This window comes from Sinocyclocheilus anshuiensis, unplaced genomic scaffold (genome assembly GCF_001515605.1).
Source record: "Sinocyclocheilus anshuiensis isolate Anshui unplaced genomic scaffold, SAMN03320099.WGS_v1.1 scaffold1010, whole genome shotgun sequence".
NCBI classification, from domain to species: domain Eukaryota; kingdom Metazoa; phylum Chordata; class Actinopteri; order Cypriniformes; family Cyprinidae; genus Sinocyclocheilus; species Sinocyclocheilus anshuiensis.
In genome coordinates, this window is record NW_015537936.1 from 806162 (window position 1) to 828934 (window position 22773).

Here is a 22773-nt window from a genome sequence, read left to right on the forward strand (position 1 = left end):
CAATTCAGACGAAACTTCTGGGCTGATTATAACGTGCACGTTAACTTTCCTCATGAAATGTGTCCGCAGGTCCGACAATAGCATTCACAATGTCATCGCTCGTGGCCAGTGCACTCTAACTTAAGCAGTTATGAGCAGCAGGCTGTGTAATATGTGTGAACTCTTTTATTTTTGTTATCACTTGTCCATTTGACTTTTAGCAGTGTCCAGTGTTTCCCGTACATTGAGTTATTACTTCGTTGAATAAACTGAGCACTGCACGTTTCAAAATGAAAATGCAGCGCTGGTGTTTTTATATGAATGTATCTTTGAAAAGAACCGACCGTCTTCAGAAAAGCTTCGGTGTCATTTTCATTTCGTCTTTCCTGTAATGCCTGTTAAAGTAGCATTAGTTAAAGTGTTTGTGAGCGCAGTGCTTATTTGGCCAAAACAAATCGGCCAAAAAAATATCGGCCATCGGCTGCCCTGGTTTCTAAATATCGGCATCGGCCAGTGAAAAACCCATATCGGTCGACCTCTTGTAATGTTGCTGAAAATTCAGCTTTAATCACAGAAATAAAATTACATTTTAACATATTTTCACACAGAAAACTGCTATTTTAAATCATAATAATATTTCACTATTTTTACTGTATTTTTGATCAAATAAATGCAACCTTGGTGAGCAGAAGAGTCTTCTTTCAGAATCACACTCAAACTTCTGAATGTTAATGTAGTTCAACTCAAGAGACTTGTTTGCAAACCTGAGCCAGTACACACTTATAAACTTACAATGTTTTTGTTTCTGTGAAGAAGTTTCAAATCTTGTGCATTGGTCCCTAGTGAGCGTGTGAGTAAATCTGACTGCTGCTGTATTGATGTGTGTCTAGCGAGTTGCTGCATGGCGTGACCTTGCCTGCGGGTCTGTCTCACACACACACACACACACACACACACACACACACACGTTTGCCACAGCCTCTCTCATTATGTCCAGTCATCAGTGAATCACTGGCCCCTAATGGCCTAATGTGACTGTATGACTGCAGCGGACACATAAAGGAGCTCAACATTAAAAACCCTCATGATCCCTGCAGGAGACTGACATTCACGGGGAAAAAGAAAGTTAGAAGAAAACTGGATGGAAATTGGCTTCTCCTGACCGCACAGAGAGGTAGAGATGAATGCAGAGGTCACATCCCAGCATGCACTTGGGCGGCCGGAGCTGAGAGGGACGGTATCATTAGACGAAGTAGATCATGCATCACAATCTCTGAAGGTCTGGACAAAGCCAGTGTTGCGAGGTCCGCTTCGAGACCTCCGGACGCCACAGCGGCGCTATTTTAGAGGACAAAACGAGTGGAGGGAGTCGGTCTTATCTTATATGTCTCCAGCAGCAGATATTGAGAGAAAATCCTTGGAAAAAGCAGCAGCTTATCGGAGCTTTTGTTTGGTGAGCAGAGAAGAGGTCGGATGGTCTTATCAGACACAAAAATACCAACACCGCTAGAAGATCAACACCTCACATGTAGATACTCATCATGTAACATAGTTAAATGTCGTGAGGAATCACAACTGCATCTAGTAGAACTAGACTCTATGAGAAGAAAACGACACAAAAGTTTGGGGTTGGTAAGATTTTTAAAATGTTTTTGAAAGTCTCTTCTGCTCACCAAGGCTGCATTTATTTGATCAAAAATACACTACAAATAATTAAATATTATGATGATTTAAAATAGCTGTTTTCTTTGTGAGTAGACGTTAAAATGTAGTTGATTCCTGTGATCAAAGCTGAATTTTCAGCATAATTACTCTAGTCTTCACTGTCACATGATCCTTCAGAAATCATTCTAATATGCTGATTTGCTGCTCAAGAAACATTTATGATTATTAATGTTGAATTAATGTTGATTTAATGTTGAAAACAGTTGTGTTGCTTCATACTTGGGCAGATTATTTTTTTCAGTATTCTTTGATTAATTCACTTTTTCCACTTCCACTAATACATTTTTTTACCAACATCAGCCCTGATCATAACTACCAAAAATGCATTGATTTTCAGGATTTTAATCCATTAAATGCCAGTTTAAATTTTCTTAATGGAAAAATACAAACAATCAATTATTTTCCGCATACGCCAAGCAGATTTTTTTAGGGTTGTTACAGTCTTAGACATGTCAATGATTAGAAACAACATTAATTTTGCATGATGCATTTTTTTGTGCAGTGTCAGATTAAAAAAAAAAAATCATAAAATGATCACTCATACACACAAATTTCTCATACATACAAATCACACTCTGATATCCATACCAACACAATCACACAAGTATAATTATATAATTTAAGTTCTATTGAAATTCAAAGAGAACAGTCTCCATAGGCCAAATGAGAAAATGGTGTCAAAATAGTAAATGTAAAAAAAATAAAATAAATCAATAAAAACAAGTAAAGAAAATTAAGAAATGAGCATGAAATACTAAAATTCCAATAACAGAATTTATTTAGATTTAATAGAAACTTAAAATAATCTAAAACAGATCAACAGCAATAAACTATAAAATTTCACTACAAAAAATCAAACAAACAAACAAAAAAACACGTTAAAGAGGTACTGTAATGTGAATCCCACTTTAATTGTTTGTAAACCACATCATTTACATTAACCATCCAAACAAACAGTTCAAACCAATCTGGTTTTCAAAACAACAACACTAGACTGATAAAAAACAAATGGATGTTTTCGGATGTTAAAATATCTTGCCAAAACAGCACAGAAGTCTATGATGCACATTTGTTTGTGAGCAGGTTATGTAATAAAACCGTTACTTTGCTCGGCTCTCAGTGAGTGCAAACATGGGCTGATTCTGAGAGCGAGTTCATGGGAAAAGAGTGCGAGTTACATCATTAAGCAACACTTTAGGAGAGAGGATTTAATCAGGGCACAGGAGACACCGGCAGCGCAATCAATCAATCAAATCAAATCAATCAATCGATCAGTACTCACCTCTCCATCTCATACTCTTTCACGCCCGGCTTCACACGTTTCATCACCTACAAGGAAACACACACAGTAATCAGATAAGTGCGCTTTACAAAATATTCAATTAGTCATCCACCTCAGTCATCAGCCGAGGGCTTCCCTTCCCTCTCCAGATAAAGCCTAATAATCTCAATGAACTCTCGCCGGCAGTCGGAGCGCACAGACACAGACGAGAGCTGCACAACGGCTCTGAAAATGACCAGCAATTGCCTTCAAATTACAGAACGACTCATCCTTTTGATGAGATAACAGTCATTTGCAGCGCGGCAGAGAGAAATGAGGGAGAGCGAGTGTCGAGGGCTGTTTGATGATTGTAGGTTAGGAAGCTTTTAGTTCAATCGAGAATCATGAGTCACACTGTATAGCGGCACTGAAGGATCCCCGGGAGATTGCGGAGATCAGGTTGATGTAGATAATGTTAGTATGTTGGGTGACAGAGGTAATATGATACTTGTAGGAATAAAACGTTGCTAGTATGAAGTATATACTGTTCAAAAGGCTGCCGTCTGTAAGATTTTTTTTTTTAAAGAAATTAATATTTTTATTCAGCAAGGACTCATTAAATTGATTAAAAGTGACAAAAAAGATTTCCGTTTCAAAAATATGCCGTTTTTTAACTTTCTATGCAAAATAATGAAAAAAAAAAAAAGTGTCATGGTTTCAGCAAAAATGAAAAATGTTTTTGGATGTTTATATAAATTATGCTGCAGTGTTTTGTTTCGCAAAGAACACCAAAAGATTTCACTATTTTTTTTCTCTACAAATAAATGAACACTTTTATTCAACAAAAAGCAACAAGTTGATCAAAACTGAAAGGAAAGACATTTATAATATTACAAAAGATTTCTATTTCAAATAAATGCTTTTTTAAAATAAGTCAAAACAAGCATGAAAGTATGCATCTGAATATTCTATTCATCAAAGAAGCCTTAAAAAAATGAACCATGGCTTCCACAAAAATGAGAAAAAACATTATGCAGTAATACTACTATAAACAATAATATTAATATATATTTTTATATTAACCAAATGATTCCTGAGCAGCAAATCAGGATATTAGAATGATTTCTGAAGATCATGTGACACTGAAGACTGGAGTAATGATGCTGAAAATTCAGCTTTGATCACAGCAATAAATTACATTTACAATATATTCACACAGAAAACAGTTCTTTTAAATTGTAATTTTTCAAAATGTTACTGTTTTTACTGTATTTTTGATCAAGTAAATGCAAGCAGAAGAGACTTCTTTCAAAAACATTTTTAAAAAATGTTTTAAAAAACATTTGAATGGTAATTATCTCCTACTTGTTAGTAGCTTGTTTAATGTGTCATTTTAAATTGTAATAATATTTCTCAGTATTATCATTTTTAATGTATCATTCTAAAAACAAGAGCAAGCAATAAAGAGCAAAAGATGAGCACTTGACTTGTGCTGTGTTAGACAGTCATGGTCTCCTGAGAGTGATCAGGGTTACAGGCATGTAAAAAACAAACAAACATGAAACACAGGACACACAAGTGACAAGAAACCCAACAGAATACATAAAGTAATTCAGTGCTGCAAGTAGAAATACTGAATTGTTCTAGGCTACAAAACAATCTATTAAAATAAAATGAATTCTGTTAGCACTATTCAGATGGGATTGGTTTTCTAAAGGAGCTACAGTTACAAAACGTCATGTAATGCGTTCTTGAAGCTCAAACAGAAAAAAAAAAAAAAAAAGGTTCTAGCAAATTCATTGTTTTGGGTTCGATTATGAGGTGTGATCTAACAAAATGTAAACCTTGAATGTAGGCTTGCCGCGATAGATGGTGCTGATGGTGTTAAGCCGCAACACCGGTTATGTCACTTGCCCACCGCGGCACCGACCCCCACCTTCGTTTTGATTTTTTTATAGTAATACAAATTATTTAGTTCAGTAAAAGAACCAACACTACAATTAAAAACTGAACGCGGCTACTCAATGTAGCGTGCCGAACGACAGTCGCATCACAGATCAGATTTCATTTATCCAGTGAGTAGAGTGAGTCAAGCTGACTGACAAGAAGAGTGAGGTGAGGTGAGAGAGACAAGACGATGGCGGATGATTTCGTTTCGAAACTAGATGCAAAAGCGCCTGTTTGGCAATATTTCGAATTTTGAAAAGCCTGTTGACTTTTGCCGTTTATCTAAGGTGATTTTGGAAGTTTTTCGTTTCTTATTTAATTGGTTCCACAAATTCAAGCGAACTAAAAATGAACAATTGCTTTACGCCGAATTGCCGCTATTTGATAGTGAAAGTAAAATTTGCATGCAGCTTTTACAAGCTATTTAAAAGCGAGGAAAGCCAGGAAAAGAGGGAACGCCCCTGCCCCCACGGTGATACCGGTATTACCGGTGTTGTCACACGTCGATTAACCGGTGGGAAAATGTCCTCACCGTCACAACCCTACTTGAATGCAATGTAAGTTGATTTGGATAAAGCATCTGCTATCTGCAACACATGCAGTAAAATTATTTTATTATTTTTCATTGGAAAACGTGATGCTGCTTTCAGCAATGAGTTTCTATGGCAGCAAAGAAAAGAGTAAACACTAGCTTAAATTTCTTAAATGCACACAAAGTATGAGAAAGTTCTTAGATTTCTAGCAGAGAAACGGTAGGTAATAAGCAAGAAAAACTGACAAATGCAATTCTGATGGGTCTGAAATCACAAAGTCCATGTGGACATCCTATTAAACTAGTCACACACATCTAAATAGGGCTAATGATGCTGTTTAAGATAAAATAAATAAATGCATGATTGATTAAGATAACAAATGTTATTTAAAGAAATATAAAACAGAACTATATCATGCATCTCTAAACTGATGCACAATATCATGACTTCAGTATCTTCAGATATTTGCATTTGGCATTATGCATGAATCCTGGGCGACTTGCAGCATATGAAAGCCAGGAATCGAACGGTTGACTCTGGCATGGCTAGTTGCATTACCTACACGTCAATATAAATGCTTCAAACTACATTTGCATGTACATATAGTCCATTATTCATATCCGGGAGAATCAAAGGTCGTCCGCTCCTGTCAAACTCAATGAAACAGTAAAACTCTCTGGACTGGAGCTGAAATCTTAATCGCTGCTCGACTGAAACCGACCTTCGTCTCACCGCAAAGACAAAATCAGCATTTACAGTCATTTACATTTCAAACTAGCAAAACCTGCTGCTGTAAGCATCACTGACAGACCACGGCACATTCAGATGAATCTCACGAAACCTGGCAAGTACAGGACAGGAAATTATACACACATTATAAAGCATTTGCTTAAAGAAACTAAAGCCTTGACATAAAACAGAACTATATCATGCATCTCTAAACTGATGCACAATACCATGACTTCAGTATCTCTTCAGATATTTGCATTTGGCATTATGCATCTATCCTGGGCGACTTGCAGCATATGAAAGCCAGGAATCGAACGGTTGACTCTGGCATGGCTAGTTGCATTACCTACACGTCAATATAAATGCTTCAAACTACATTTGCATGTACATATAGTCCATTATTCATATCCGGGAGAATCAAAGGTCGTCCGCTCCTGTCAAACTCAATGAAACAGTAAAACTCTCTGGACTGGAGCTGAAATCTTAATCGCTGCTCGACTGAAACCGACCTTCGTCTCACCGCAAAGACAAAATCAGCATTTACAGTCATTTACATTTCAAACTAGCAAAACCTGCTGCTGTAAGCATCACTGACAGACCACGGCGCATTCAGATGAATCTCATGAAAGCCGCCAAGAACACGTCCAGGTCACATTTCACACCAACAAATAAAGATCGATAATTTGTGTTTAAGTCAATTATATACTGTCCTGTACTTCCAAGACTTCTTTCTTTGTTACTATCTTATCATCTCTGTTTATGTTTTTGGTATATACTTTACAAATAATTGCACAATCTTTGGAGATGACCTGATTTACATTGCACTGCTGGTTATATATTCTCTATATAACTGTGTACATGACAAATAAAATCTTGAATCTTGAATATAACATTTTGTGTAAAGAAACTGAAGCCTATTATAATGCCCACTGGGATGAAAATAATTGTAAAAATCTTCTAATGTACTTAATAAACGGCACATTCAGATGAATCTCACGAAACCTGGCAAGTACAGGACAGGAAATTATACACACATTATAAAGCATTTGCTTAAAGAAACTAAAGCCTTGACAATTTTAAGCATCAAAAAATTCTGCCGATTTGCAAAAAGGCCTAATATCATATCAGGTCACTTCACACCAAAAATAAAGATGGACATTATACACACATTATATAGCATTTTGCATAAAGAAACTAAAGCCTTGACATTTTTAAGCATCAAAAAATTCTGCCGATTTGCAAAAAGGCCTAATATCATATATATTACATATAACCTTAATGCATTTCTCAAGATAACAAAAGCAGTAAAATGTTGAAATTTTTTTAATGACAAAAATAAGTATTCAAACTGTATTATTTAACTTACAATCTGCAAAGTAACAGAAAAAGTGGAAATCAAGCATAAAGGCATAAAATAGTGAAAAAAAGTAAAAAAAATAAAAATAAAAAAATCATGTGTTTATGGTGTTTTTCTGCTGATTAAGGAAGAATATAAGACTCCTTCACTGTACAAATGGTTATCAAAAGCAAAAATGCTAGCAAATACATCATATTTTGTGGGAAAGTGTGCAAATCTTCTATCACTATTTTTGGAATCGGCAACCTAAAATTAGCAAGAAACAGATATTGGGTTTCATTCAGCAAACATGATATAGTGGTGTAATGTGCGTTTTGGGGTGAAATTTCTCTCTGGAGACAGAAAGAGGAGAAAAATCATCCAGAATCTGTTCTGTTAATCACAACCTCTGGCTGAGATCTTCTCCCAAACATCCCACCACATTAAATCGAGCCGACAAGCGTTTTAGGCCATGCATGAAACTAAGAATGAGCAAATTCATTTTTCTGACAACCTCTAAAATGTTCATTAACAAGATATGTTAATGGAGACAAAACTGAACCATGCATAAAAAAAATAAATAAAAGGACTAAGTGAAGTTGGAACGCTGCTTGGTTTTGAAGATTCCGATTTCACTTAATGATAATTCTATTAATTCTGATTTCTATCAATGAATCTTTCTGTATTTTTGAGGAAGAAAGATGTTTGGAAATATTTTCCATTCTCATCTGTGCAAAAATAGAGACGAGACTGTGCAAATCCATTAACGGAATGGAAAGTAATAAAAAATGGAAGTGATTCTGAATAAGAACTCAATTTGGATTCTCAACCCTCGTCTGAACGTGACCGTACAGTGAACCCCTCAAAATCCCTCGTTCCTCATTTCGACATTCAAAAAAACAAGTTGTTTCCATTGTGGCCATGACTCATGTCCCTCTTAAACTGAATATCCAGCAATAACAGAAGACGAGAGGTTACAGCCGCCAGACGTTTGTCTATATGAGCTCTGGCTAAGACTGGCACTTATGAAGACCTATGTGCGTTAATATGTGCCGAGGCCTTTATTGCTGGAAATGAGAGATCAAAAGAGCCTCAAAACATGTCCTTCAGACCCTCAACTGAAGATCGACCCGGTCTGCCAAGGTCATTCTCCATTTGATGAGGTGCTGGGGCTATTTCCTTTAGATAACGCGAGGATAAACGTTCACTGCGCTTTTACAATGAGGCCTGCACACGTGGATGAATCCTGACCACAGCAGAATGAAATCAAACGGAAATATTTGCATTTTATACAGTTTTAAATGAATAGTTTACCCCAGTATTATTATTTTTTTCAGTCTGTAATAGAAGTCTATTTTATAAATATAGAATATATAGAAATTTGTCCTTTGGATTTTGGAATCATAGGTAAATAAAGTAAATAATGACAGAAATGTTATGAAATATTCCTTATGGAGTGCAACAGTCAGGTTCCAGAAGTAAAAATGCTACTCATTTTCGCCATAGGGAAATTAATTTTTAATAATAACTTATACATCTTTAAAGACAGACCCACTGTGAGCTCTGGGCTTATTAATTAATGGTATATGCTTTTGTTGAAGCCATCAGTTCGCATTACTTCAAGTTATGTTTTAAATCATCATGTTTAATAGCAGAATTTGTGGTTAAAAACTACATTACCCATGATGCTGTACAGAAAAATTCCAACCAATGAGAAAGTTGCATCTAGCAAGGCACACCAAAAGAGCTCAACAACCCTTTTGATGTAACGATCATTGTTACAGCTATAGCAGTCACTATGATAAATATGATCCCAGCTTAAACATACAGTATTAATTCATGTACAAACCACAGACCGGCCCATTAATATCCAACACTCTTAAAAGGCTTTTCATCCATTAATGGATATCAGCAACTTATTCTACCACAAACCAGCACTATCAATCTGATTATTACATTAAATTGAGTTTTCCTCACGTTGGCTGATTGACTGCTGTGCATTAAACATTTCAAACATCATGTTCCTTTAATAAATACTGTCTAACAGCACACATATCAAGAGTCTGCGTCCATATGTTAGACGTACAATATAACAGTGTTACTGGACAAGATTGATGACCCAGATCTGCACTTTAGATTGTATTAAAGAGCAATTATGAAGAGCAAACACGGTTTTTAGTTTGTATTGTTTCAGCATCCCATTCACATTCACTAAGGCCTTATTAGGTAAAATGGCTCAAAAAATGTTGAAATTGCCATTTCTTTGTAATTAACTGTGAAATTTACAAGCAATTTAGCAGTGAAAAGTGTTTCTACACCATTTTTGTTTTCAGTGTAGCGCCTAGTCAAGATGCAGGTTTTGTGCTGAAAGATCAACTGTTTAGTATTCTGGTATTGTCTTGTATCTGTGAAAGATAAACGCAATGCTGGCCTAGATACTGATTAAGCGAGGTATACGATTTTGGTAGCTTTACATCAAGAGTATACAGTACAGATCTGACTTAAAATGCTTTCTAACAGAGAAACAGGCTAAAATTCCAGCCCAATAGTGTTTTTAAAAAAGATTCGATGAGTTTTTTTCCCCTGAAACTTCCTGTAAATTGTCATTCACACAAAAACTGTGCCAAACGCACAGCTCATGACCCAAACTCAACTGTCTGTGTCTCAGGAGAGCAGCGAAACTCTCTGCAAAAGCATCGTAAGCCTAAGGAGATCACAGAAAGCTTGTGATGCTTTCGAGAAATGCAGTCCTGGTCTTTCAGAGTAATTATCAGATCTTACTACTTTCAATTCAATTCTTTAGGGCATGTTTTAGGGTAACAGTTTTTAAATGAGAAAACTGAGGGAAGAAAATCTGCCTAAAAGCTTGCTTTACCTCTTTGTGGGCTTCGCTGGAAATGCGGTTGGTGTAGCGCAGAACTTCCAGCTCCATGTCAGTCTTCAGCAAACGACTGCAGACACACAGAGAGAGAGAGAGAGAGAGAGAGAGAGAGAGAGAGAGAGAGGTAATGCTAATCATCATGACAAAGACCGCAAGAATGTGTATATAAAGATATAATATCTTATATATCAAGAAGTTACAAGAGGCTGTGTGTTAAATTGCTCTTAGGCACGACCTGAAGCTACAACTTAAAAACTGTTTGGTACTCAAAAAATGTTCACATGCACTGCTGTTCAAATGTTCAAGGTCGGTAAGATTCGCTCACCAAAGATGCATTTATTTAATCAAAATACAGTAAAAATGTGAAATATTTTTATAATTTAATACAACTGTTTTCTGTGTGAATATATGTTAAAATGTAATTTATTGCTGTGATCAAAGCTGAATTTTCAGCATCATTACTCCAGTCTTCAGTGTCACATGATCTTCAGAAATCATTCTAATATGCTGATTTGCTGCTCAGGAAACATTTCTGATTTTTATGCTGAAAACAGTGCTGCTGCATATTTTTGTGGAAACTGTGATACTACATTTTTTTTTTTTTTTTTTAGGATTCTTTGATGAATAGAAAGTTCAAAAGAACAGCATTTATTTGAAATGGACATCTTTTGTAACATTATACATGCCTTTACTGTCACTTTTCAAATTTACTGGGCAGAGTTTAAAGGCACAATAAGTAAGATTTTTTTATTAAAATATCCAAAAACCACTAGAACAGTGTTATATATTTTGCTGACTTGTGTACTTACATTATCCCAAATGTTTCGAAGAATGTTTAAATCCAGAGAAATAAGCTATTTTAACTAGTGACACGGAGCGTGTCCATAGTGTCATTGTGTTGTGTTTATTTTGAATACGCGCCCTCTAGCGGCGAAAATTACATATTGCGCCTTTAATGAAGAACAAACTTCTCTGATAAACTAGAAATCCTAAACTTAGCCCAAACCCAGCAGGACTGACGTCAGAGAAATCAGCACTTTGCCTCTTATTAGTGTTTTTTTTCTTCACCTCCATCTATTCCTGGTTGAGCGTCTTCGATTATGTCTTAATGATGTTGCCTGCAATACTGAAGCATCTTGACATCACCTCCAGTGACTCAGTGTGAACGTGCCAACTTTCTAACACATCTAAATATATCACTGCATATACACACACACACAAACAAACAAACAAACACACACTGCAGTAACCCATGGTTACGATCTGCCATGTGATTCTTATCAGCAGCTCTATTCCATAGCACAGATCATGGGATCTCTTACATCAGCAATCAGTAAATACGTGGTTTGTTAAAGGAATAGTTCACCCAAAAATGAATTTGCTGGAAATGTGCTCACCCTCAGACCATCCAAGATGTAGATGAGTTTGTTTCTTCATCAGATCTGGAGAAATGTAGCTTTACATCACTTGCTCACCAATGGATACAATATTTCTCTCCTAATTCAGACCAGATGACTTTTTCCACGGGAGAAAACAATATTATGGATAGAGCACTCCATAAAAGTATTTTAGCTGGAAGCAACTGTTTAAAGTTAAAAACACTTTAATGATGGATTTGTTTCTTTTGGTTTCACAAGACGTTAACTGATGGACTGGAGTGGCGTGGATTACTTGTGGATTATTGTGATGTTTTTATCAGCTGTTTGGACTCTCATTCTGACGGCACCCATTCACTGCAGAGCATCCATTGGTGAGCGAGTGATGCAATGCTACATTTCTCCAAATCTGAAGAAGAAACAAACTCATCTACATCTTGAGGGTGAGTAAATTTTAATTTTTGGGTGAACTGTTCTTTTATAAAGTATGAGGAATGATATGTTTTAAAAATATCTACTTGTCTAAATTGACAGCTAATGTTGTTTTGTGTGCACAACTTTAAAAGTCAACATGAAATCAAAAAAATGTTTACACAAAATCTGCATTAAGTCAGCTGCCAATCAGGGTTACTACAAGACAAGACAAGATCTCATTTTAATTTAGTTTCCTTGATGTACTAATATAACAAAAACTTAAACAAAATTATTATTTTGTTTATAAAATATAAATAATAAAATATTTTATTTTAACATTTATTTAAAATTATATATATTTTTAAACTACACAGTCCTAAAACAACTACTAAATATGAAAAAAATACACAACAAAAATTCTAAAACTTCAGTCAAATTAAAATTATAACTGAAAATATGAAAATAAACTGAAAAAAATTTAAACAATTCAAAATATTAATAAAAACTATAATAGTATCTCAATGAAACCAATGCACTTTCGATGGACACCAGCTATTTTCTGAAGGACTGATCAGAACTCATGCAAATCTATCAATAATCCACCAGCCATATTAGCAAATGATGTTTGTTTTTGTAAACAAATGCTGCTATTTACAAAAAGTGAATACTTGCCTAAAATGTTTTGGTGTTAGTGAGAAAAACAGCTTAAAAACCAGCCTACAAGTCTGGTTTGCACTGGTCTAGTTTGCTGGTTTTAGAGCGGTTTTGTGGACCATCTAACCATCTTAACCTGGCTTCAGTAGTTTTTCTAACGATGCAAGTGCATCTTTGTGTGCAGGTCTTTAATATCTGCTTCATCATGGAGAAGCAAGCAGCAAACTCTCTCTGGAAATCTTGAGGTAATAAGCGAAGGGGAGGAAGAGAAGGAAACAAAGTTAGCAGGCGAGCGAAGGGAAACCATAATGAGCCGCTTTCCTTCGAGTAATAGAGGAGAAAACCTAATGCACACGCCAGCGAGAGAAGCACGCAGACCATTAGAGACACGCAGGAGGCTTGAGAGAGAAAGAGCGACTGATAGCAGATTGTGTGTAATGTGTCCGAGCTGTCGACATGAGAGTGAAGAGCTCTCAGTCATGACAGAGTCATTCTGCTGAAATTAGCTGAAGCGGTTCAACAGCGACGAGACGAGCACTTTGTCTGAATGTCATTTTCCCAACAAAACACCCATTCTATGAAGTAATAATGAACATCTGATTCCATAGTGTCTGAATGCATAATGATGCTCCGTTAATTAAATACAAGGCAGATTAAACAAGCTGATCAGCTCAAACTTTTAAAAAAAGATGCAATGACAATCAAAACACAAAAAGATGAAACAATTCAACTTCAGCTCCAGTAATTGCTTTCGATTTTACCTTTCATCAAAACATCAAACGTTTGCTAATTGGAGTAGCTGGCAAACTTGCTTTGATTATGTTAATTGGGTTTAGTAACGAGCAAGGTTTTGTGCTTTAGTTATTAAGACGTCAATCGGCTGCAGAAGAAAATGGCTAAATTGCGTAAAGCATGGTGTAAAACGGTTGAAATGTTTTGACATTTGCATCTGACACTCACCACTCCACAATCACTGGGTGCAGCAGGGAATTATTCACCTGAAACCTGCAGAAGAGAAGAAAAAACATCATCAACAATGTCTCACAATACTGACAGTCTGCTATTGTTTTAGTATCTGAATCCTCCTTTTGTCAATGTTTTGTCAAGGCTTTAGAACAGATGACAATTGTGTTGATATTTTTTATTCAATACAATGACATTCAACATTTTTTAAATACTTTCTGATGCATAAATGAGTGAATATCTAATATTTAGAACTATTTCTCATTAGGATCAGAGTCTTTTCATGCATCAGTCTAAACGGGTGGGTCGTTTTATCCGAGCACACAGAGGACGCGTGTGCTACTTTCCCTGGAATGAGTTTTAGGAACAGAGCTCTGAATAATGGATGAAACTCACTGGCTGATGCCTTCAAAGGACGCTTCGCGACAGGTGCTGCCGCTATCGGTGTTCACTCCCCGCTACACACACACACACAGAAACAGACATTAAACCTACTCAATGTCCCATTATCCAAAAAGAATAGAACAGAACTAAAATCACATGTAGGCCAGATGTCTGAACATCTCAATTTCCCAAAAACCCTAACTGAGGGAGTCTTATGAAAACATGACCAGGTCACTATTCACCCCAAAGTGTAAAAAAAATAAATAAATAATAATAAAATGTTATGTTTACTATTATTCATTTATTCATAAATTATTATTATTATTATTATTATTATTACTATTACTATTATTAAATAACTAATAATAAAAATGTTTACTATTACTATGTTATGTTTACTATTTATTATCAATGTTATTATTATTATTAAATAACTAAATAATAATAATAAAATCAATGCATTGTGTACTATTAATTACTTATTAAAAGCTATTTAATAATAATAGTAGCAATAAACTCTTAATAAATAATAGTAAAATAGTAAAAATTTATTGATTTTATTATTATTATTATTAAATAACTAATAATAAAAAAATAATAAAATCAATAAGTTATTTTTACTATTATTTATTTATTTATTAATATATTTACTTTTTATTATTATATATGGTACTATTTCAATTATATATTTTCTCTTTAATTGAAAAATATAATGTATAACAGAGACATCAATAACAACAATTTATATATACATTTACATTTTTAGTTACACTATAAATTAATGTTTTATACACACACATATTTATATATTTAATAAAATATATTTTATTTTGCATTAATAAAATATTAAAATAAAAATGTATATTGTGTTAAATGTATACTATGTACATTACAATGAATGTATATAATAATAATAATACATGTATATATAATTAAATTGCTATGTTATTTATTTACGTTTATATTATATTATTCCTTTTTTATTTATACCATAGTCCAAATATCACTACAAGACAAGGTTGGCATCTTGAAAGACTTTATGTGAAGTAAATGAGAAAGATCTTACCAGTGTCAGCAGGACACTCGGCTTCATTTTAGTCAGCACATCAGCAATCTGTGGAGAAAAGCTTTCATTAGAGCGGATAATTTAAGCGGAATATCATTGGCTTTGCAGGAATATCAGTGAAAATCCCCGGACACCGCTGACAGGTGCACTAATGAACGACAGAAATGGCCTTTGAGGAGAGATTTTCTTATGAAAAGCAGATGGCGGCAGACAGACAGACAGCGTAAATGTCAACCGAAGAGAGAATGAATCACCAATAATCTGCGCGAACAGAACGAGCAAAGGATTGTGGGAAGGAACACCTGAGCTGTCTTATGTGCTCCCAGGAGTGGATAAGCAGGACGAATCAAGCGCAGACTATTTCACCTCAGGGCAGATTTCGGAGCAGAATCCACATTTCTGTCTGATACTTCATCCAACAGAAATCCATACAGACGACACCAGCGCTGAATGCTAAAGCGATAGTCTGTCAGTATTTACTCAGCCTCATGTTAGTGCACACCTGTATGCAACACAGAACATTGTTGAACATCTTTTGTTCATGCAGAAGCGTCAGGATCTATTATCATATTCTAATAGAGCTGTCAGGAAAACAGATTGAGTTGTGACGACAGTCTGAGGAGTAAATGAAGCTTTCGGCGTCCTGAACGAATGAACCCAGCGAGAACATCAGATTAATGCGGCGCGGGAGCCGTGTGCTTAAAGGCCCTTATCCAACAAATTACAAACACGCCGCGAGCCCAACGACAGACAGCACTGACACCCTGACCACATCCACAGAATATGAGCGGAGAGACCGATTAGGACATCTTTATTATTATTATTATTATTATTATTAATTATTACTACTACTTTTATTATATATTATTATATTTTCATTTTTCAATTATGAACAATTATGTATATACACTACACATACAGCAAAAAAATTGTTATTTATATATATATATATATATATATATATATACATTTATTGTATTTTTTCTAAACAATGTATAAATAAAAAACAATATACAAAAATATTAAATATTAAAATAAAAATTGTAAATAAGCTATTATTATTATTATTGGACTTAACATTTAGTATTTTATGTGTTTTCAAGAGAGTGCCAACTACATATACTGTTTATATTTCATCAATATTATATCTATATAAAATAATAATAATTAATTCTTATCATATATTATAATATTTTAATTTATTAAATTTCTTCAAATAAAAATAATATTTGAATAATAAAAATAAAATTATCTAATTCATTTAAAATATACAAATATATAAAATAAAAATATTGGATGGATGGATTATTGCTACGTATTGACAGACTACAAACAAACAGCTCAATTCTTAAATGCATTCTGTGGTTTTCTAATAATATAAAAGTGTATTATGTTTTTCATAACCGCAGATACATGTTGCAGTTCCTTATAAAGTTACTGAGCAACTGACTAATATGTCTTTGATTTACTCACTGAAATGCCTCGTACCTGCAGAATAAATAGACGCGAGCAGCAGCTGTACATCATCTTAACGTGTCAGTGCTATAAATATTTGATTATTTTGTTATCAGACTAGATTTGACTTATAACTCTGAAAGAAAGTCACACTGGTTTGCAAATAAAAGGTGAGTCCCATGGCAAAAATAAAGATGTGGTTTGTTAACATTACTGAATGCATTAGCTAACATCAACTTATTAGGTGCATTAACTAATGTTAACATGTATTACAAAATATTTAAATATGTATTAGTAAATGAGGAAACTGACAAACTAAGATGCTTTAGAAGTATCCATATTAACTAGGGATGTAACGATTACCGGTTTGATGATAAATCATGATAAAATTCCCCACGGTTAGTATTACCGTTTCATCTTTTAATTATCATTAAAACCGTATTAGATTAATTAGGGATGTAACGATTACCGGTTTGACGATAAATCATGATAAAATTCCCCACGTTTAGTATTACCGTTTCATCTTTTAATTATTATTAAAACCGTATTAGATTACCGCGATTTGAACAACTCACGATAAATAAATACTGTCCAGCATAAAGCATAGTTTTAAGTAACAGTCTCACGTGCGCACAGCACGCAGAGTAGTTTCGTTCTGAGTGAAAACAAGGCTGAAAAGCTGGGAGGTTTTAAAAGAGTGCTAAGGGAATTATACAAATGAATATATGAATGAATTAATTATATGAATGTACCTCTGAAGGTTCTGACTGTCTTCAGAAATGATTCGATGGCATTTTGTTTTCATATTCGCTCCATGTAACACCTAAAGGAAGTGTTCTTAATCGCAATGCTGCTTTGTCCTCGGAGGTTACGGTAAAAAGCTCTAATTCAGCTTTTCCATAAGCGCCAACTGCTGTTAGCGAGTGGATTTACAGATTCAGCCTGTGTGCAGTTTCTGTCTGGCCAAAAACGGACCGAATTTGCATGCCCCGAACATCATTGATAAGGTTATTGTTTTAGTGATTATGCAAACAAAAAGTAATTTATTTGTTGTTTGTTGATTTTTAAATATAAAACTTGGTGAAGTGATTTATGTGTAGTACTTTTTTAACATCTCCAGCACATTTTAACAATACCGTGATAATACTGATAACCTGGATAAGTTTGGTCACTATAATCGTGATAAGAAATTTTCATACCGTTACATCCCTAATATTAACAAATGAGAGTGTTGTAAAGCATTGCTGTTACATTAATAAAACAAAACAATACTGGCGTCGACATGAAGGACTGTTTTTCACAGCTTTTAGAAAGTAGTTCAAGCTAAACTGATGTTTCAGGACATGACGTGTTAATGTGTTTGAGCTGATGTGTGTGGAGAGTAAATTAACACCTAGCTCAGGTAAAGATGAGCAAACTCTCACATCATGCAGTCTGACATCAGTGTGAACTGCAGCTTCATATTATGAAATAGAATTAAAATAATACTTGTCTTGTTTAATTAATATCGCTTTAAAATCCTGCTTTTAAATAGATCAAAAGATAAATTTTTAATAGAATAAAAATAACAACAACATAAAAAGTACCTTATCTATAAAATCCTGCTCTTAAATGGATCAAAATAATTGATTTTTCAAATGATACAATTCAAATAATAACATAAAAAATTTACCTTGTCTTGTCGCTATATATTTCTGCTCCCCTTAATAGATCAAAAGAATTGAGCTTTTTTAATTATACAATTAAAAAAATAACAAATGCGTACCTTGCTATAAAGAGCTATTTTTTCTTTGTTCATTTTAATTAAAATTTTAGTATTTTATATTATATTGTACTATAATTACTTATTGTAAAATATTTTTTGTTGACAGTTTTGATTAAGTTTTATTTTTTAGTTTAATTAGTTTTAGTTATTTTAGTATTTAATATTAAGTATTTAGTATTAATATTAAACAAGATGAAAATGATTTAATTCTTATCACTATAAAATATATTTATATGATTATAATGTATGCGTGTATAGGCTATATATAGTAATATTTAATTACATATGATAATATATTTATATAACACAATTAAAATAATAAAAAAACGGTACCTCATCTTGTTTAATTAGTATCTCCTAAACAGATTTTTGAAGAGTTGTTTTTAAGGTAAGGTAAAACAATAATAAATAACATGTACGTCATCTTGTTTAATTAATGACTAAAGAAATACTGCTGTTAGATCCAAAATAAAATGGATCAAAAGAACTGTGATAATGTTTTAAACAACAGAATTTAAATACTAATAACATAAAAATGTACCTTGTGTTGTTTAATGAATATTACTATAAAATCCTGCTCTTAAATAGATCAAAACAACTGTGAGCAAACTCTGTTCAATCAAAAAACATTGAACAGATGGCAAAGGGCTGAAATATTACATTAATCAAAGTTCATAAATAAATTAAACACGACGAAACCAAAACTGAGAAGTTTTAAAGAAAGCTCTTAGTCAGATCTATTGCTGAGAGCTCAAGACAGATGGCGAGGAGAAAAAAAATGACATGCAAGATTAATGACCGACTCTTAAAACATTTTAACAAAAATTCAAACTTAATTGGGTCTGGCAGCCGTGTCATAGACCCTTAATTATTCTAATTTTATGAGCGCAGAAATCAGTGATCAAGATTAATGGGCTCAAAATGTCTAAAAATCGATGAAAACAAAATCAATAGTGTTTTCATCTGACATTCTGGCCTGCTGTGCAGAATAGCAACACATCTGAGCGTAAGTGGAAAATGACGGTCATTAAAGCAATCAGTACGAGCCTGATTGAATATTATGAGTCGTCGAGCAGCTGTGAGAGAGACGGGATCAGATCAGGACAAACCCGCACAAACCTGACTCACAAGGTCTGGAAATCCAGCTGCTGCGGATGATCACAGACGTCACAGACTCCAAGAGCTCATTGACAGAAAATCATCATTTAGCTAAATTAAAGAAGTAAATCAAGCACAATGCCTCTCAGCATTTCCACTAGCGTCAACAAACGGAATTGAAAATATAATGTCAGGTTTCCAGAAATCTCCAAAACAATGAAGTTGCTCAAACAAACCAGTGTTATTTTAGTATTTTTTATATACTAGTTTTTGTCATTTCAAATTACACTTTATTTCAATTGTTTCTGTTTTCACTTTAATTTCAGTTAGGTTTCAGTAGTTGTTGCATTTCTGTCATTTCTATTCGTTTTTTTCTTTATATAGTTTTTATTACGTTTTAGATTTTAGCTTTAATTTTTTAGTCATTTTAGTACTTTATACAAGATGAAAATGAGAAATGTTTATTTTCCTACTAGCTGAAATAAATACATTTTGATATTTTACTTTATTTTATTATATTTCAGTTAAAGTTGATTTTATTTCAAGTAATGAAAATGTTTTTGTGGTTTTATTTTTAGTTTATTTAGTTTTAGTTATTTTAGTTCTGCCTTGGCAACTAGCTGAACAATATGTTTTTAATGTCTTTATTTTTATTTTATTTTATTTAGTCTTAGATATTTTAGTACTTAAACTAAATAAAAATGAGAAAACTGCTTTGGCAACTAGCTGAAATAAAATAAGTTTCTTTTTTATATTTTATTTTATTTCAGCTAATGAAAATTGTGTTTTCATTAACTGAACTAGTTTTATTGATTTTAGTACTTCAACTTAAACTAAATGAAAATGAGAAATGTTAACTTGGCAACTAGCTAAAATAAAATAAATCTGTTTTTATTTTATTTCAGTTAATGTTTATTTCATTTTAAGTAACGATCTGGTTTTATTTTCAAGTAATTAATTTTATGCTTTTATTTTTTATTTTTAAACAATAACAACAAACAAAAACAAACTAACCAAAAGCAATGGGAAATCAACATCTGAATGACTGAATAAACTGAACTTTGTATCAGATGCACCACATCGAGTTAATTTTCACAGCACAAACAAACCATGACAGCATCATGCGGCTTAGTTTACATAAAATCAACAAACACAAAGACATCTCCACAGTTGGGGACTCTCAAAGTCATTCTTGCGTACATTATCTAACAGCTGAGGGCAACAGCCAAACACGGGGACGTTCCTAAATGTCAAAGTCCCTCAGCGTGTCTCAGTCCCGTCTCAGGGTCTGTTAGCGCTCGGGATTAAACGTGTCTGTTTGTGGGTGTGCGTTTTGTGCATTTGCCTTGGAGATTTTATTTGTTTTGTAAGATTACAGATATCTCCGTTTTCTGCTCCCAGCAGCTCTGTTTGCCTTCTCAAATGATCTGTTTAAGCAGCGCTGAGAGGAACCTCAGCAGAAGGTCATTAACGCTCACGCACACAAAGACAGAGAAGAAAAGATCCAAGTAGGAACTGTGATGCATTTGTGTAGTAGCATGAAACATGAGCAATGAAAACACAAAAACACCTTGTTATGCTGAAGTCACACTCGACACACAAATCTCTAGCACAGAGTGAGCCGGTCGCTTTTATGTGCATCTTTTTGGATGAGCGTCACCGGACCAGCATGCATATCAAAATATGATCATATTACCCCAATTTTACAGTCTCTGCACTGGGGAACATACCCTTGAATCTTAATACTGTCAAACTATTGATGTAAAGTCAAAATGAATGCTTCAAGTTACTGTTGTTAAAAATGGATCTACAGGCAATTGAATCATAGGGTGTCCTAACTTTGTCACACATGGCTTTTCCCTCTTTGCTGTATGTTTGTTAAATAAATAATGACATGGTTTGATATGTCATGTGATGTTGTTTATCTGAGGATTTATTTTCCAAATTTTAAAACCTGCCAAGGACCAGACAATTTGCTATTATGCCAATACAAAAAAACATGGAATAATTCCAGTACTGATTTAATGAGTCTTTCACTAACATGCAATTGCAATATTTAGAGAGCAGTTTTTTTAATCCAGAAGGTATAAAATTTGGATAACACAACAAGTACGCTTTCCATTCTTCATTAGAATGTTAGTTACCAGCCAATGCAATAATGATAAAATGGACAAATATTGGCATTTTAATCAGCCTGGTCAATATACATCAGCAGTATTTATGTCTAAGAGAGAGTGAGAACAGTGTACTGTCGGTCAATGCGTTTGATTTTGCACTTTAGTGAAAACTACCATAGGAAATTCACATTTTAAAATCCTAAAGGCAATAAGAAGATATAATAAATGAAGATGAGAATAAATGAAATGAGAGCATATAGAACTTTAGATCCCTACAGACTCTGGAAAGCTAATTATTTTTCTCCAGCGGTATCAGACACACGCTGCATGTTAAGATGCAGCAGTTTAAGTTTAAGTGTAATTGTAAGTTGTTAGCTGGCATATCGGCGCCTACAGCCATGGGTCAGTCCTCCACATGTGGAAAGCAGTCATGCTTACATTATGAATAATTCACTGTTTTAAACTCCCTCATAGATGTTTTCTATTTCTGTTTGCTTGTCAACAGCTCTGCTTCCAAGTGAGCTTTCTAGACAGCATTTTAGTCCTTCAGTACTTTACAAAAGGCAGCAAAATTCGTATTAAACACCTAATTCTGGCCAAATTCTAAGGCAGTGCTTCACAGATAAGGCAATTCCACAAAGCACTGCAATGAGCTCAGATAAAAGTTGGAGGACAGCAACTACAGTTTAAATCGTATGAACAAGAGCAATCCAAGAGCCCAATTTCAGAGAATATACTGCAAAATATACAAAATTCCAACAAAAAACTCCAAGCAAGAGACAATTTCTGAATGAAACGAGTTTGAAAAAAATCGGGTGAATCAATGATTCAATGATCCATTCATAAAGAGAGTCATTTACTTCACTCCTGAATGAATCAGTGTTCAAACAAATCAAATGAATGAATCAATGAATCCATGACTTATTCATTAAAGTGCCCCTATTATGCCTTTTCGAATATTACCTTTCATGCAGTGTGTCATGTAGCTGTATGTGAACATAAACTATCTGAGAGACTGATTCTTTGAACTGCTTCACACGAGTCGTTTACGAATCATTTCGAAATTAGGTAAAATTAAATCTATTTTTTG

General features: G+C 34.0%; 1 protein-coding gene across 1 annotated transcript in view; it reads right to left on the reverse strand.

Moving 5' to 3' along the window:
* pepd (peptidase D) overlaps positions 1–22773 on the reverse strand; it is a 70885-nt gene that overhangs the window by 34853 nt on the left and 13259 nt on the right. Inside the window, exons 5-9 of the mRNA XM_016447699.1 lie at positions 15249–15296; positions 14195–14256; positions 13796–13840; positions 10386–10461; positions 2987–3033 (exon numbers count right to left, since the gene is read on the reverse strand). Of these exons, the coding sequence (XP_016303185.1) occupies positions 2987–3033; positions 10386–10461; positions 13796–13840; positions 14195–14256; positions 15249–15296 (278 nt within the window). The remainder of the gene's footprint in view (positions 1–2986; positions 3034–10385; positions 10462–13795; positions 13841–14194; positions 14257–15248; positions 15297–22773) is intronic.